Source organism: Periophthalmus magnuspinnatus, chromosome 4 (genome assembly GCF_009829125.3).
Source record: "Periophthalmus magnuspinnatus isolate fPerMag1 chromosome 4, fPerMag1.2.pri, whole genome shotgun sequence".
In the NCBI taxonomy this organism is placed as follows: Eukaryota; Metazoa; Chordata; class Actinopteri; order Gobiiformes; family Gobiidae; genus Periophthalmus; species Periophthalmus magnuspinnatus.
The window spans coordinates 20,606,493-20,620,081 of NC_047129.1; the positions used below are offsets into that span (position 1 = coordinate 20,606,493).

Genomic DNA, 13,589 nt, shown 5'->3' on the forward strand with positions numbered 1-13,589 from the left:
GCTCATTGGACTGTCCCCGTACATATTGATGTATCTGTCCCTTGTCCTCCAGGTACATTGGCTATGTGTGCAGCATGGTGTCAGAGAAGCCCAGTCTGCCCCACTCTAAGCCCCTCCTCATTAAAGCGGTCACCATGAGTCCTGTCCCCTACTTCAACAAGCAGCGCACCGGCTGTCGGCCATTTTGTGACGTCCTCATCGGGGAGACCAAGATTTTCACAACGGCACAAGAGTATGAGAGGATGAGGTATGTCCCGCTCCAGACTCTGCACGTTACAGAGAGTTATATCGCACAAGTTTTATAATTATGACCTGAACCTGTGCTAAATATTTGTCGTAGAGGAGGGATTCTGTTTAAGAACTAACCACATCTGTTATTATGACTGAAAACGCCAAAATACAGAGACAGTTTGCACCATAGACTGTTTATATAAATGGACATAGCTAACCTGCTAGCCACCGCGTTACAAACAGGAAGTGATCAAAAGTGTAAAAACTGTGTCCCCTCTCTCTGTAACTGCTGCTGTCAGACTCGTCATTTTGGTCTTAAATGTTCGTATTAACCCGCTCTACATGATCCTGGGGATTTTATTTAACTATTGTGTCTGTAAATCAAGATATGAACATTAATAACAGACAAATCAGGTGCCTTCTTTCCCCGAGGTCGCTACCGGTAGCATTAGCAACAGGTTTGATTGACAGTGTTGCTAAGTGCCCACTCCCTGCTAAAACAGTGGTGTGGGCAGGAAGGGGCGTTACCTTCAACAGTCTCTCCAGATTGGCTCTTTGGTTACTATGATACTTACAGTCGGAATTCCAAATATGAAACTCAGCTCCAATTGGCCCATATAACTGCTCTAGCCTCGATGAGCTTCATTTGGAGCCGAATGCTGTGGCGACGTCACACTCACTCAGTCCACATCTTTATACAGTCTGTTGTTTACACACACTGAAGGCTTTTAACAGTTTAAATCTTCATTTAACAAAATAAACGTGTTTATTTTTACGAGACTTATTGATTTATAACAAGTTTTTGCCTCGTTCACATTCTAGTACATTGTGGCACATTATGGTATTACCTCTACAAACATCTTAATGCTGCTCATGTCCAACCAGGAAGTTCACTTATAAACATCAACAAAGTAAATCTTTTATTAAAATTTTAAATATAATGATGTTTAACCCTTCAGATGCTGTTTAATTGAATCTAAAGCTTGTGTTTTGTTCCAGGGAGCATCGGGTTCAGGAGGGTAAAGTGCTCTGTGACCTCGGGGTGAGTGTCCAGGGAGACGTGGTCATCGCTGTTTATCACATGAGGTCGACTATAGGAGGACGTCTGCAGGCCAAGGTCATTACTGTTGCGTCATTACAGAATTTAGACGACAATGATCCAAGAACACAAGCACGTCTCAGAAACATTCAGTTCAAGTTTATTTCTACAGCACATTTAAAAGAACTTCAGCTGAACAAAGTGCTTCACACAAAAAACAACTCAAACACACCCTCCGAGACGTAAACATGGATTCTTTCACGCAGTATTTTTGTAAACTTTGAAAAGTAAAGGTGAGCCTCTTCTTTTCATTCATAAATCAGTGAATCCAAAACTAAACACAACAATCAAAAACTTAACTGGAAACAAGACACTGACCATGGACCAGCAGAGGGCAGCAGAGAACACAGGGTTTATTTATTCAGACACACACCCACACACACCCCCACACACAGAGGAATACAACGGGTTTACACACACACACACACACATAGAGGAACACACAGGGTTTATACACACACATACACGCAGAAGAACACAAGGTTACAGAAACTCCAAAATAAAAGCTGGTTTAATGTAATGACTCAAGGATAATGGCCACCACGAGAAAAAAGGTTTGAATTGAAACATTTTTGTTGTTTCAGTTATAATGGGCCTAAATGATCATAAGTATCGATTAATGATTATGACGTCACTCGTGGGTTAAAGAAAGTTTGAAAAGATAATCGTTTGTCCAGCAGAGGACCAGTTTCTACCTTTGCAAAGACCTTTTATTGATTCAAATGTTTCTCTTTTGCTCTTCAGACGTCCAACACTCAGATATTCCAGATTCAGTTCCACACCGGCTTCATCACTCCTGGCACCACTGTACTAAAGTTTAACAAGTAAGTCCCTCCCCGCGTTTCAGAACAGGTAAAGGTGCACAACACAGTGGAGCACTTCCTGTATCACCACATGACATCACAAGGTGGAACAGGAGTGGAGTGTTTTCAATTTAAGAGAAGAACTCAGCCTAAATATGCAAGGTTTGTGTGTCTTTAATACAGCTTGTTTTTGTCTAGAAAAGTTTAAAAGCCAATATGACTCTTACCTCTGACCTTTAAGGTTTCCTCATCACAAACAGACCTGGAGCTGTGTTTAACTCTGTTCCACCTTGTGATGTCATCATGTGGTAATACAGGAAGTGCTCCACTGTGTTTTTAAACTCCATACACCTTCACTAGAATCATTTGGATAATTTCTGCACTGAAATTGCCGATCTCTACTGAACTAAAGGTAAAAGGTGCTGTTAACTTGAAAACTACCACTTCATGACATCACAAGGTGGAACAGAGCAGTTTGAGCTTTGGAGATGTAGACAGACTAATAGTAAAGTGTTACTCAAACATGTGAATGAAACAAAACACAACTCCAGGTCTGTTTTGAGGAGGTAACAGCATTAAAATATGGATTAAAGCTCACAGTTTTGTATGATATAGGACCTTTAAATCTTGTCCCTGTTGACCAGGCCGGAGCTGGATGCCTGTGATGCTCCAGAGAAGTATCCTCAGCTATTCCACGTGGTTCTGGACGTGGAGGTGGAGGCGGTGGACAGACAGAAGGACCTGACTCCTCCCTGGGAGCAGTTTCCCTGTAAAGACCTGAGCCCAAACGTCCTGTTCTCCTGCCACCAAGAACACCAGGACGCCCTGGCCATAGCCGGTAAACTCCTACATTAGTCAGAGGGTTTCCACGATGAAACAGATCAATGAAAATACTGTAGAGGCACTGATCCAGCTCATGTTTCACAAGTCATAAGGAAAATACCACAATACAAAACAAATAATAAAAATACACTTGATAATTGTTCAGTTCGCTGTTTACAGTTTATACAGATTCACAAACTTGTACTGAAATGTGCTGCTCTTGGTTTTCATCTTCCGTGAAGATGAAATGGAGGGACTGGATTTGGAGGGTAAGACTTTAAACAGAGGCTGTGGTCTGTAGAAAGAACCTCTGTAGTGATGTGTATAGAGCTTTAGAATGTAGAATAAATCCTTCTAGTTCTATTAGATTTGAATTGCATAGAGATATTAGCATAGAGGAATTAGCATAGAGCTATTAGCATAGCACTTACGTGGTGTTTTCTGGTCCATGTTAATATGGATCCTTCTATAGAAGCTCTTTTTGTTAAAGTCGTTTATGTGGATGAATTAGGCAGATGCTTTTAATGCATCCAATTCATCAACTGTTTATATAAATGGACGTAGCTAACCTGCTAGCATAGACTGTTTATATAAATGGACATAACAAACCTGCTAGCCACCGCTCTACATGATTTTGGGGTTAAAATATGAACATTAATAACAGACAAATTGGCCGCCTTCTGTCCCAGAGGTCGCTCTCGCTAGCATGAGCAACAGGTTTGATTGACAGATTGCTAAGCACCCGCACCCTGCTAAACCAGCAGTGTGGCCGGGAAGGGGCGTTACCTTCAATGGTCCCTCTCCAGATTGGCTCTTTGGTTGCTATGATACTCGTGGTCGGAATTCCAGATATGGCACTCTGCTCCAAATTGGCTGCTATAACTGCTCTAGCCTCGATGAGGTTCATTTGGAGCTGAACGTGATGGGTGACGTCACACTCACTCAGTCACTTCTTTACACAGTCTATGGTCCAATTCTGCAGCTTTCTATTAAGTCTAATTCAGATTTTCACCAATTTTGTGATTATTTTCTTCAGAGCCAAGCCGACCCAAAGGCAAAGGGGAGGAGAGCGAGCCGTCAGACGATGAAATGCTGTCCCTGTCCAGTCAGAGGAGCAGCACCAGCACCGCCCCCTGCTCCAAACCAGAAGCCCCGGCCCCGGCCGAGCCTGCCCCCCCGGAGGACGTGGACCTCCTAGGGCTGGGAGGAGAGGACATGGGTGCTCCCCCCACCTCGTCCTCCTCCTCTTCTGCTGCAGTCGGGACCACAGATCTACTCGGAGACCTGTTTGGTGCCTCCCCAGGGGCAACCAGTGCCACGTCATCTGCCCAGTCCACTCCACAAAGAGTACCGCCCAGCACGGCTTCGCCCTGCCCCTCACCCGCACCAGGTACGAGTCTAAACAGAAGTAGAAGTAAAGGGGTAAAAATGTGTCTTAAGGGTTTGGATCTAGAAGCTTATCCTGTCAGGACTCCCTAAATCTTTGGCATTTCATTCCTTTCCTATGTTGTTTTTTAGCAAATGTTTTGTACCTGTATATTTCATGTGAGAGGGTTAGGATCAGGTCTAGGAACTGCTCGTTTGGTTAAGTTTAGAGCTTTAGGACATAGAATGTTAGTCCCACCCAGTAACAAAATCCCAAACATTTAGGGACTCCTGTGATCGACAGGTGGATTAATCAATCAGAGAAAAGCATAGCTCGTTTGTCTCTTTTGACAGGTTGTCCCAGTGGCATTGGAAGGATGGGTCAAATGCAGAGGACAGATTGCACTATGGGGAAAATAAGTAAATATGTAGCTTTAACCTAACTTAATAGGAGTGATGTATTTAGTTCTGAGTAAAACAAGAACATTCTAGAGAGACATGACATGATGACAGTTTTGCATTCAAACCATAGACTGTTTATATAAATGGACATAGCTAACCTACTAGCCACCTTATTCCAAACAGGAAGGCATCATAGACGCACTTCCAGCTCCATCGACTCTGGCTCCAATTCACTTTCTATGTAAAACTGTGTCCCCTCTCTCTGTAACTGCTGCTCTCAGACTTGTCATTTTGGTCTTAAATGTATGTATTGACCCACTCTACATGATCCTGGGGTTTTTATTTCACTATTGTGTTTGTAAAGATATGAACATTAATAACAGACAAATCAGGCACCTTCTTTCCCCGAGGTCGTGCCTGTTAGCATTAGCAACAGGTTTTATTGACAGTGGTGGGGGCGGGAAGGGGCGTTACCTTCAACAATCTCGCTCTGGATTGGCTCTTTGGTTGCTATGATACTCGCGGTTGGAATTCCAAATTCCATTCCATGGAACATCCTCGATGAGCTTCAATTGGAACCGGACACTGTTGTGACGTCACATTCACTCTGTTCACTTCTTTATACAGACTATGGTTCATTCAGAAGGTGGTAGAGACCGGTTGATCAGACAAAGACCAAACAACATTAAACAAACACAGATGATCCAGCAGTTTTACTTTATATAAATGAAAGTTTACTTATTGAAAAATCTCAGGAGTGTCTTCTTTCCTGCAGCTTTTGACCCGTTTGGCGCTGGACCCATGCCAAAGCCCCAGGACATGATGGGCTCTCTTTTAGGACCAGGTAACGTTCTGCCTGACTCATTTCTGTCACCAGCTCTGCGCCCGCTCTGCACCCGCTCTGCGCCCGCTCTGCGCCCGCTCTGCGCCCGCTCTGCGCCCGCTCTGCGCCCCAGTAGTGCTCAACTCTGGGTGAGGTGCACTCCGCTCCTCTGCTTCTAGAGTTTACACAACCGGTCAAACATTTGGACGTACCCTCTCATTTAATATTATTTATTTCCTTTACTTTTATGACTTTCTGCATTTTATAAACACACAGAAGACATCAACTATATGAAGTAAGAAAAATGGAATTGTGGAGCAAAGAGAAAAACATTTCTACAGTGGCTGCTGTGAGGATTTGATTATAATTTTTGTATTTAACTTTTTTCTTTACCACATAACTCCATATATCTTACGTCATATATCTGATGTCTTCTGTTTGTTTATAAAATATAGAAAGTTATAAAAATAAAGGAAAAAAAACATTGACTGAGGGTGTGTGTCCAAACACTGGTCATGCCTGTGTCCAGCATTTACTCTATGGGAATTCACTTTATAAATATATGAACAGAATCCACTCTGCTAACCACCACGTTCCAAACAGGAAGTGATGACGGGTGCTTCTGACTCCAATTCATTTTCTATTGAAAAACTGTGCCCCCTCTCTCTGTAACTGCTGCTGTCAGACTCATCATTTGGTTTTAAAATGTTTGTATTAATAGATTGACAACATTGCTAAGCGCCCACTCCTTGTAAAACCAGCGGTGCAGACATTACCTTCAACAGCCTCACTCCTGATTTGCTCTTTGGTTGCTATGATACTCACGGTCGTCCAAATATGCTCCACATTGACCCCTATAACTGTAAGCCTCGATGAGCTTCATTTGGAGCTGAACGCTGTGGGTGACGTCACACTCACTTCTTTACACAGTCTGTGGAACAGACACAATTATTACAGAGATATTGACCATAACCAGGTCAGCAAGTCTGCAATCAAATAGCAAACTCTACCCTATACTTCTGACCTGCCTCTGTGTTTGAAACTCTAGATCAGCTGGAGTGTGATGATGTGAATGAAGCCTGTTATTTAAAACATTTAAGCAAATCCACTGTATATGAAGCTACAGGTCGTGTTTGAGTGTGCGCTTTGTGTGAGGCACGGCTCTGATAATGTGATCTATATGTGCAGCTACTGCCTGTGGAGATAATATATTTATATATATATATATATATATATATATATATATATATATATATATATATATATATATATATATGGCATAGAATGTTTCATAGTGCGGCATTAAGGTTATCTACATCCATGGAGACAAGCAGGGGGCTGCCACCATATCAAATTACAGGTCACATCTGTGGAGTAATAGTTAGAATGCAAGTATATTCAGATAACTCCAACACCTGTTGAAGAATGAATGCAAGATAGATATGTTTAATGCCATACAGTGGAACATTCCAGGTGAAACAGTGGCGTTTTCATGGAGACAAACAGGTGATGGTCCCTCCATCTCCTCTCAGAGCTGTCATATGATTGGACTAAGTGGGTTTGGTCAGAACGTGCTTCATCAGTAACCTCCATTTTGATTTTTTCCCAGGGCGCAGTTCTCCGGTTCCCCCGACCACGCCCACCGTCAATATACAGCAGCAGAACGCCATGGGTGGCTGGGACTGGAACAAGCCGGCCACCACAAGCACAGGTATCCACTTAAACATGTCCAGATGGTGTAGTCACCATAATAACATTTATTGGTATTGAAATTCCCATGAAAGGGACTTTTGCTGTGACACTGGTTCCATATCACATGATCAAACATGATGTACTTACTGTTCTTAAACATTCACATGTTTTACTGTTCTTAAACATTCACATGTTTTACTGTTCTTAAACATTCACATGTTTTAATGTTCTTAAACATTCACATGTTTTACTGTTCTTAAATGTTCACATGTTCAGGGGGCTTTGGCATGGGCAGCCGCTCGGCCACCACCAGCCCCACCGGCTCCGTCCACAGCACCCCCACCCACCACAACAACACGCTAGACCCTTTCGCTGACATCGGCAACCTGGGTATGTTCATGTTCAAATACTTTTGATATGAATAACAATACACAGAACATAAGTGCTCTGAGCGTATTAAAGATATTGTATACAGAAAGACACTCCCTCATTCAGTGTGCTTTTTCTTTATTTGTACTACTTTCTACATTTTATACACAAACACATCAGATATATGAGTGTATAGAATTATGTAAAGAAAAAGTTAAATCAATCTACTAAAAATGTTGTATATTTAATAGACAAGGCAAGTTTATTTGTACAGCACAGTTCATACACAGAGTAATTCAAAGTGTTTTACAGAATAAAAAATACATTAAAATCACAATATAACAATTAAAAGCATAAATAATCATCATAAAATGAACATTAAAAGAGAAGAGGCAGAATAAAACCCTTTCAGTCGTATGCACAGCTAAACAGAAACGTTTGAGCCTGGATTTAAACATTGTCAAAGTAGAGGCCTGTCTCACATCTTCAGTAGTAGTAGTAGTAGTAGTAGAAGTACTAGAGTAGAAAGGGGGGCCAGGTTAAGTGCTGTATTGATGATGATGTGGAAATCCTTTAGCAAAGGTCCAGGGTTTAACTTCAACGTTTAACTCCAGGGTTTAACTCCAGGGTTTAACTCCAACATTTAACTCCAGGGGTTAACTCCAGGGTTTAACTCCAGTTTGCCATGGGACTTTCTCCCATTGTGGGCAGAAAGAAGCAGCACTAAACCCGAATCTGAGGTGTCTGAGGCTGAAGTTTTATATTTTGTTCTGAAAGATCATGAATATTCCAGAGGACAGTGGGTTTGTGGGACTGGACCTCATTCCAGAACCTTCTGTGTCAAACAGAACAAACAGAGGACTAGGCTCAGGCAAATTTAAGGGCCTGGGGCAAGAAGCCTCACATGGGCCCCTCATATGGGCCCCTCATATGGGCCCCTCATATGGGCCCCTCTAATGTAAATGAATAGGAAGAGGGTCCAATACTCCCCCCTGCAGGTCGTCCAGAGAATATAGATGAAAAGGCAAGAGACAGAATGGTCAGGGGGACCACATGAACGGGTTTAAGTGACCTCTGTAGTGACCACTGTAGTGACCTCTGTAGTGACCACTGTAATTGACCTGGGTCTGGGTTTGCCCGCCACTTCATGTGCCTCAAATAATGGCACTTAATGTTCATATTTTATGTTTGAAACTCGAATGTCTCTCAGTCCATTTGGTTTGCCCCCTGGTGGTGAGTCCGAGCTCCACACAAGAGACATCGCCGCTGTGGTGATACAGTGTTTCAGCTTGACTGTTCAGTATGACCACAGTTTGACCCAGTAATATTTGTGATTATGTTATTCTGTTCTATTTCACCACAGGGACAATAAAGTAACCCTTAACCTTAAACTTCATACTTCGCACATACATCGCACAATTCAAAACACCAAAAAAGTAATGAAAGTAGTTGCAGTAAAAGTCAAATGCACCATGTTCAAATGTTCAGAAGCTTCTTTTGCAAACGAGGGGCAGAATGTGTTTGTTTATCTCTGTGTTTCTGCTTCAGGAGGCTCAGGGTTTTCCAGTAAACCCACTACTCCCACTGGCTCCACCCCCTCCTTCCCCCCGATGGGTTCGCCGTCGCGACCTCCTCCCTCGCCGCAGCACGCCGGAGCCTGGCACCCCCACACGGGAGCGGGGTTCCCATCTTGGCAGCCCGGAGGGGGAGGGGCAGGAGGAGGGGCCGGATGGCAAGCACAAGGCTCCGCACCTCAGCCCAAACCCAGCCCGAGCCACGCCTCTGTGCCCCACACCTCGCCACAAAACAGACCCAACTACAACGTGTTCATGGGAGGAGGGTCGCCCAGCGCAGCGGGCAAAGCACAGGCCGGCATGGGTCAGTCTCACACGTGGGAAGGAAAGGAAAACAGATGTTTAAGCTAATATTAATGTTCTGGGTTCAACTACACACCCCCGCTATATGCTAACATACGGTAACATACGGTAACATACAGTAACATACAGTAACATACGGTAACATACGGTAACATACGATAACATACAGTAACATACAGTAACATACAGTAACATACGATAACATACAGTAACATACGGTAACATACGGTAACATACGATAACATACGGTAACATACAGTAACATACAGTAACATACGATAACATACGGTAAAGGAAAACTGATTTTAAGCTAATATAAATGTTGTAAGAGTGAAGATGTTTTGTCTTTACTCCTACAACATTTTGTCCAGTGACAGATTTAACTTCGGCTTTTGCTGTGGATCATTGACACCTTCTGTATCTTAAAACTTTATTTATCAAACCCCTTGCATTTTAAAAGAGTTTAGTCTACGTGTCTCAGTATCACCTCAGTATCGTCTCAGTCTTGTCTCAGTATCGCTTCACTATCGGCTCAATATTGCCTCAGTATTGTTGTCTCAGTATCGGCTCATTATCTTCTCAGTATCGGCTGAGTATTGTCTCAGTATCGCCTCAGTATTAGCTCAGTATTGTTGTTTCAGTACTGTCTCAGTATAGGCTCAGTATCGCTTCAGTATCGGCTGAGTATAGTCAGGTCTGTGGGACTTGAACGCATCCAGACTTTCTCTATGTCATTTGTCCAGGAGCGAAGCCCAAAGTATCTGAAGCGAACTTTGATGACCTGTTGAGTGGGCAGGGCTTCGCTGGGACCAAAGAGAAGAAAGGGCCCAGGACGATCGCAGAGATGAGGAAGGAGGAGCTGGCTAAAGAGATGGACCCAGAGAAACTAAAGGTACACAGTGTGGCTTTAATATGAAGACAAGGCTAGTGTGTGTGTATGTGTGTACGTGTAAAGGTACAGAGTGTGGCTTTAAGATCAAGACAAGTCTAGTGTGTGTGTGCGTGTGTAAAATAAATAACAAAAAGAGATAGTTCAGATATTTGTTAAAATCATTAGAATTATATTGGACTTCAAAATCTAATTTATAAATATGTCAGTTTCTATGAGTCCCTCTGGTTTGATCAGTTCTCATGAGTCTCTCAGGTTTGATCAATTCTCACGAGTCTCTCGGGTTTGGTCAGTTTTTGAGTCTCTCTGGTTTGATCAATTCTCATGAGTCTCTCTGGTTTGATCAGATATTGGACTGGATCGAGGGTAAAGAGCGTAACATTCGGGCGCTCCTGTCCACCATGCACACCGTGCTGTGGGAGGGGGAAACTCGCTGGAAGCCCGTGGGCATGGCCGACCTCGTGACCCCAGAGCAGGTGAAGAAGGTGTACAGGAAGGCCGTCCTTGTCGTGCATCCGGATAAGGTGAGACTCACGTGATGTGTGGAAAAAAACAGGAAATGATTTACTTATATAAACCAGAAACAAGTGTTTTAAACTTAAGTTTAATAACTGCATGGAACAGTCCAGTTTAACTTCTGCATAACATAAATTTACATAACACTCTCTCATCTCGCATCTGGAGACAATGGTGCTGGATCAGGGATCGGCTCCATGATATCGGTTCAGGCAATATTGTTTCAGGTGATATCTTGGTTGGGCCTTTAATAAAATGACTATTTACATGCACTGATGCACCGATTCAGCTTTTTTCAGTTCTGATACTGATTTTGATACTGTAGCTTTAATATCTGCTGATATGGATCGATACCAGAGCAGAGACTGAAAACAGCTTTTATTTAAATAAAATAAAATAAGACCAAATCGATCCACATGTTTATGGAGCTGTTATTATTTCTCAAGTAACGACCAAACAACTTTGTGTAAATAAAAGTTCAAACATTCTGAGACTTTCTGGTCCAAATACGACTAGTAAATCTCTCATTACATCAGTTTAAATGTCCAACAGGATATCAAAAGAACCAATATTTGGAGCCGATATCTGACACCAGAGTCAGACCAGTGCATCTTTGCTGTTTATGTCATAATGTTTAAACTTCTTCATCCAAAGCTTCAGTCTGAAGCAGAAATAACAGTTACAGAACACTGCTGTATCTATGGAATCAGTTCACTGTGTTTAAGGAATTAGAGCCATTCTCCGACTCTGCGCTGGTATCAATTCACATCGGGTCCTTAAAAATCTACATCAAAACATCTCATCAGGTTCATTTGCCTTTGTCATAGAACAACATTTCATAAAAGAAGGAATGTGCAAATATATAGCACAAACAAAAATAGCACGTACTTTATGTATAATAAGTGTGTGTGTGTGTGTGGAAACATGTGAGAAAACAGCTCATGCCTTTTCAAGTATTATTGAAAAGAGAAAAGAAAGCTACAAAACCTCCTATGAATCATGTTTAATGTGACAGTTCTAATGGTCAAATGTGTCGTTCTGTTATATAATATCTACATAATGTTGAACTCCATGCACTTGTGCTGCACAGTCTAACCACAGACTGTGTAAAGAAGTGAGTGTGACGTCACCCACAGTGTTCAGCTCCAAATGAAGCTCATCGAGGCTGGAGCAGTTATAGGGGCCAATTTGGAGCAGAGTTCAAGAGCTCACCGTGAGTATCATAGCAACCAAAGAGCCAATCTGAAACAAGGCTGATGAAGATAATGCCCCTTCCCGCCCGCACCACTGGTCACACCTGTTGCTAACGCTAGCAGGAGTGACCTCGGGCAAACAAGACGCCTGATTTGTCTGTTATTAATGTTCATATGTTGATTTACAGACACAATAGTGAAATAAAAACCCCAGGATCATGTAGAGCGGATTAATACAAACATTTAAGACCAAAATGACAAGTCTGACAGCAGCAGTTACAGAGAGAGGGGACACAGTTTTTACACAGAAAGTGAATGGAGCCGGAAGTGCACCCATAATCACTTCCTGTTTGCAACATGGCGGCTAACGGGTTAGCTATGTCCTTTAATATATACAGACTATGATGTCACCTCATGCTGAGGGAGAACCTGCAAAACTCAAATGTAATCTGAAGAAAATACTCTTTGGAGTTGTTTTTTTTTCTTTTTTTTTTTTAAATCATTAAGAGTAAAGTAAATTTCTTCAAAACTATTTGAGAGCAGAGCAGTTTATTGACCAATGAATTATGGACAATTAAAAATAAAACATGACAAACATCATAGCGATTAATCCATTACCAAATATGTAGTTTGTGAACAAGTTTACAAATCCTTTTAGTATTTATGTTTAGCAAAAATATCAGCCCAAAACTTTCACCGCTAATCGTTATATATATTGTTTATAAATCACTTTAAGAAATATTACAAAGGAATTTTTTAGCACATGAAACAAACAGGGACAAAAGCACAATGATGACTACCAGAATAATGACACTCTCCACAAAGTGATGAGTCAAAGATCCAAACGTGGGTGTGAGCCAATCGAAGAGAGAAGAAGAGTCGGTCTGCGCCAGCGACTCTCCTGTTTTATATAAATGATGCACTATGTCTGTGATGGTGGCGTTGTAGTCGGGCACAAACGTACAGCATTCTTGCCCGATGATGGCGCAAGTCCCTCCTTGTGCTGCTAACAGAAAATCCAAAGCAGCTCTGTTTTGCAAAGCTAGCAACCGAACCGATGCTAGCTCACTGGACATGAGCTGTAAGGCCCTCCCTGTTTCATTGGCGATCGTCTCTATGGCGTGAGACAAGTCTGAAATCTGATCCAACGCCGACATCACCCCGTAGAAAGGAAGCAGTGGCCCCAGCACGTTTTTCAGAGGAGACTGGTGATGCGTGCCAAAGATATCAGAAGCACCGCGTTTCCTTCTCTTTCCTTGGAGTTTTTCTGGAAGTTTATGTGCGATACGCATAGCCGGGACCACATACGCCAGCCCGCATCTACCTTTATAATTGATGGGAAGGTACGGGTACGCGAGGCTACCACAAACCCAATACATGCCAATGGGCGAGGAGATGGAGCACATTGCTGTCCTGTGTGCTAGGTCGCTAAGATGCTCTGCTCCTGCTGCTTCTAAACACTGATCTGGAGGTGCCTTCACAGCCGGGAAGTCCTTCGTGATGTGTTC

General features: G+C 42.5%; 1 protein-coding gene across 1 annotated transcript in view; it reads left to right on the plus strand.

Annotated features, from left to right (window-relative positions):
* dnajc6 (DnaJ (Hsp40) homolog, subfamily C, member 6) overlaps nt 1-13,589 on the plus strand; it is a 30,633-nt gene that overhangs the window by 14,112 nt on the left and 2,932 nt on the right. The window contains exons 7-17 of the mRNA XM_033965760.2: nt 53-247; nt 1,231-1,348; nt 2,075-2,154; nt 2,778-2,971; nt 3,992-4,345; nt 5,498-5,566; nt 7,155-7,256; nt 7,514-7,627; nt 9,155-9,484; nt 10,227-10,375; nt 10,720-10,896. Of these exons, the coding sequence (XP_033821651.2) occupies nt 53-247; nt 1,231-1,348; nt 2,075-2,154; nt 2,778-2,971; nt 3,992-4,345; nt 5,498-5,566; nt 7,155-7,256; nt 7,514-7,627; nt 9,155-9,484; nt 10,227-10,375; nt 10,720-10,896 (1,882 nt within the window). The remainder of the gene's footprint in view (nt 1-52; nt 248-1,230; nt 1,349-2,074; nt 2,155-2,777; nt 2,972-3,991; nt 4,346-5,497; nt 5,567-7,154; nt 7,257-7,513; nt 7,628-9,154; nt 9,485-10,226; nt 10,376-10,719; nt 10,897-13,589) is intronic.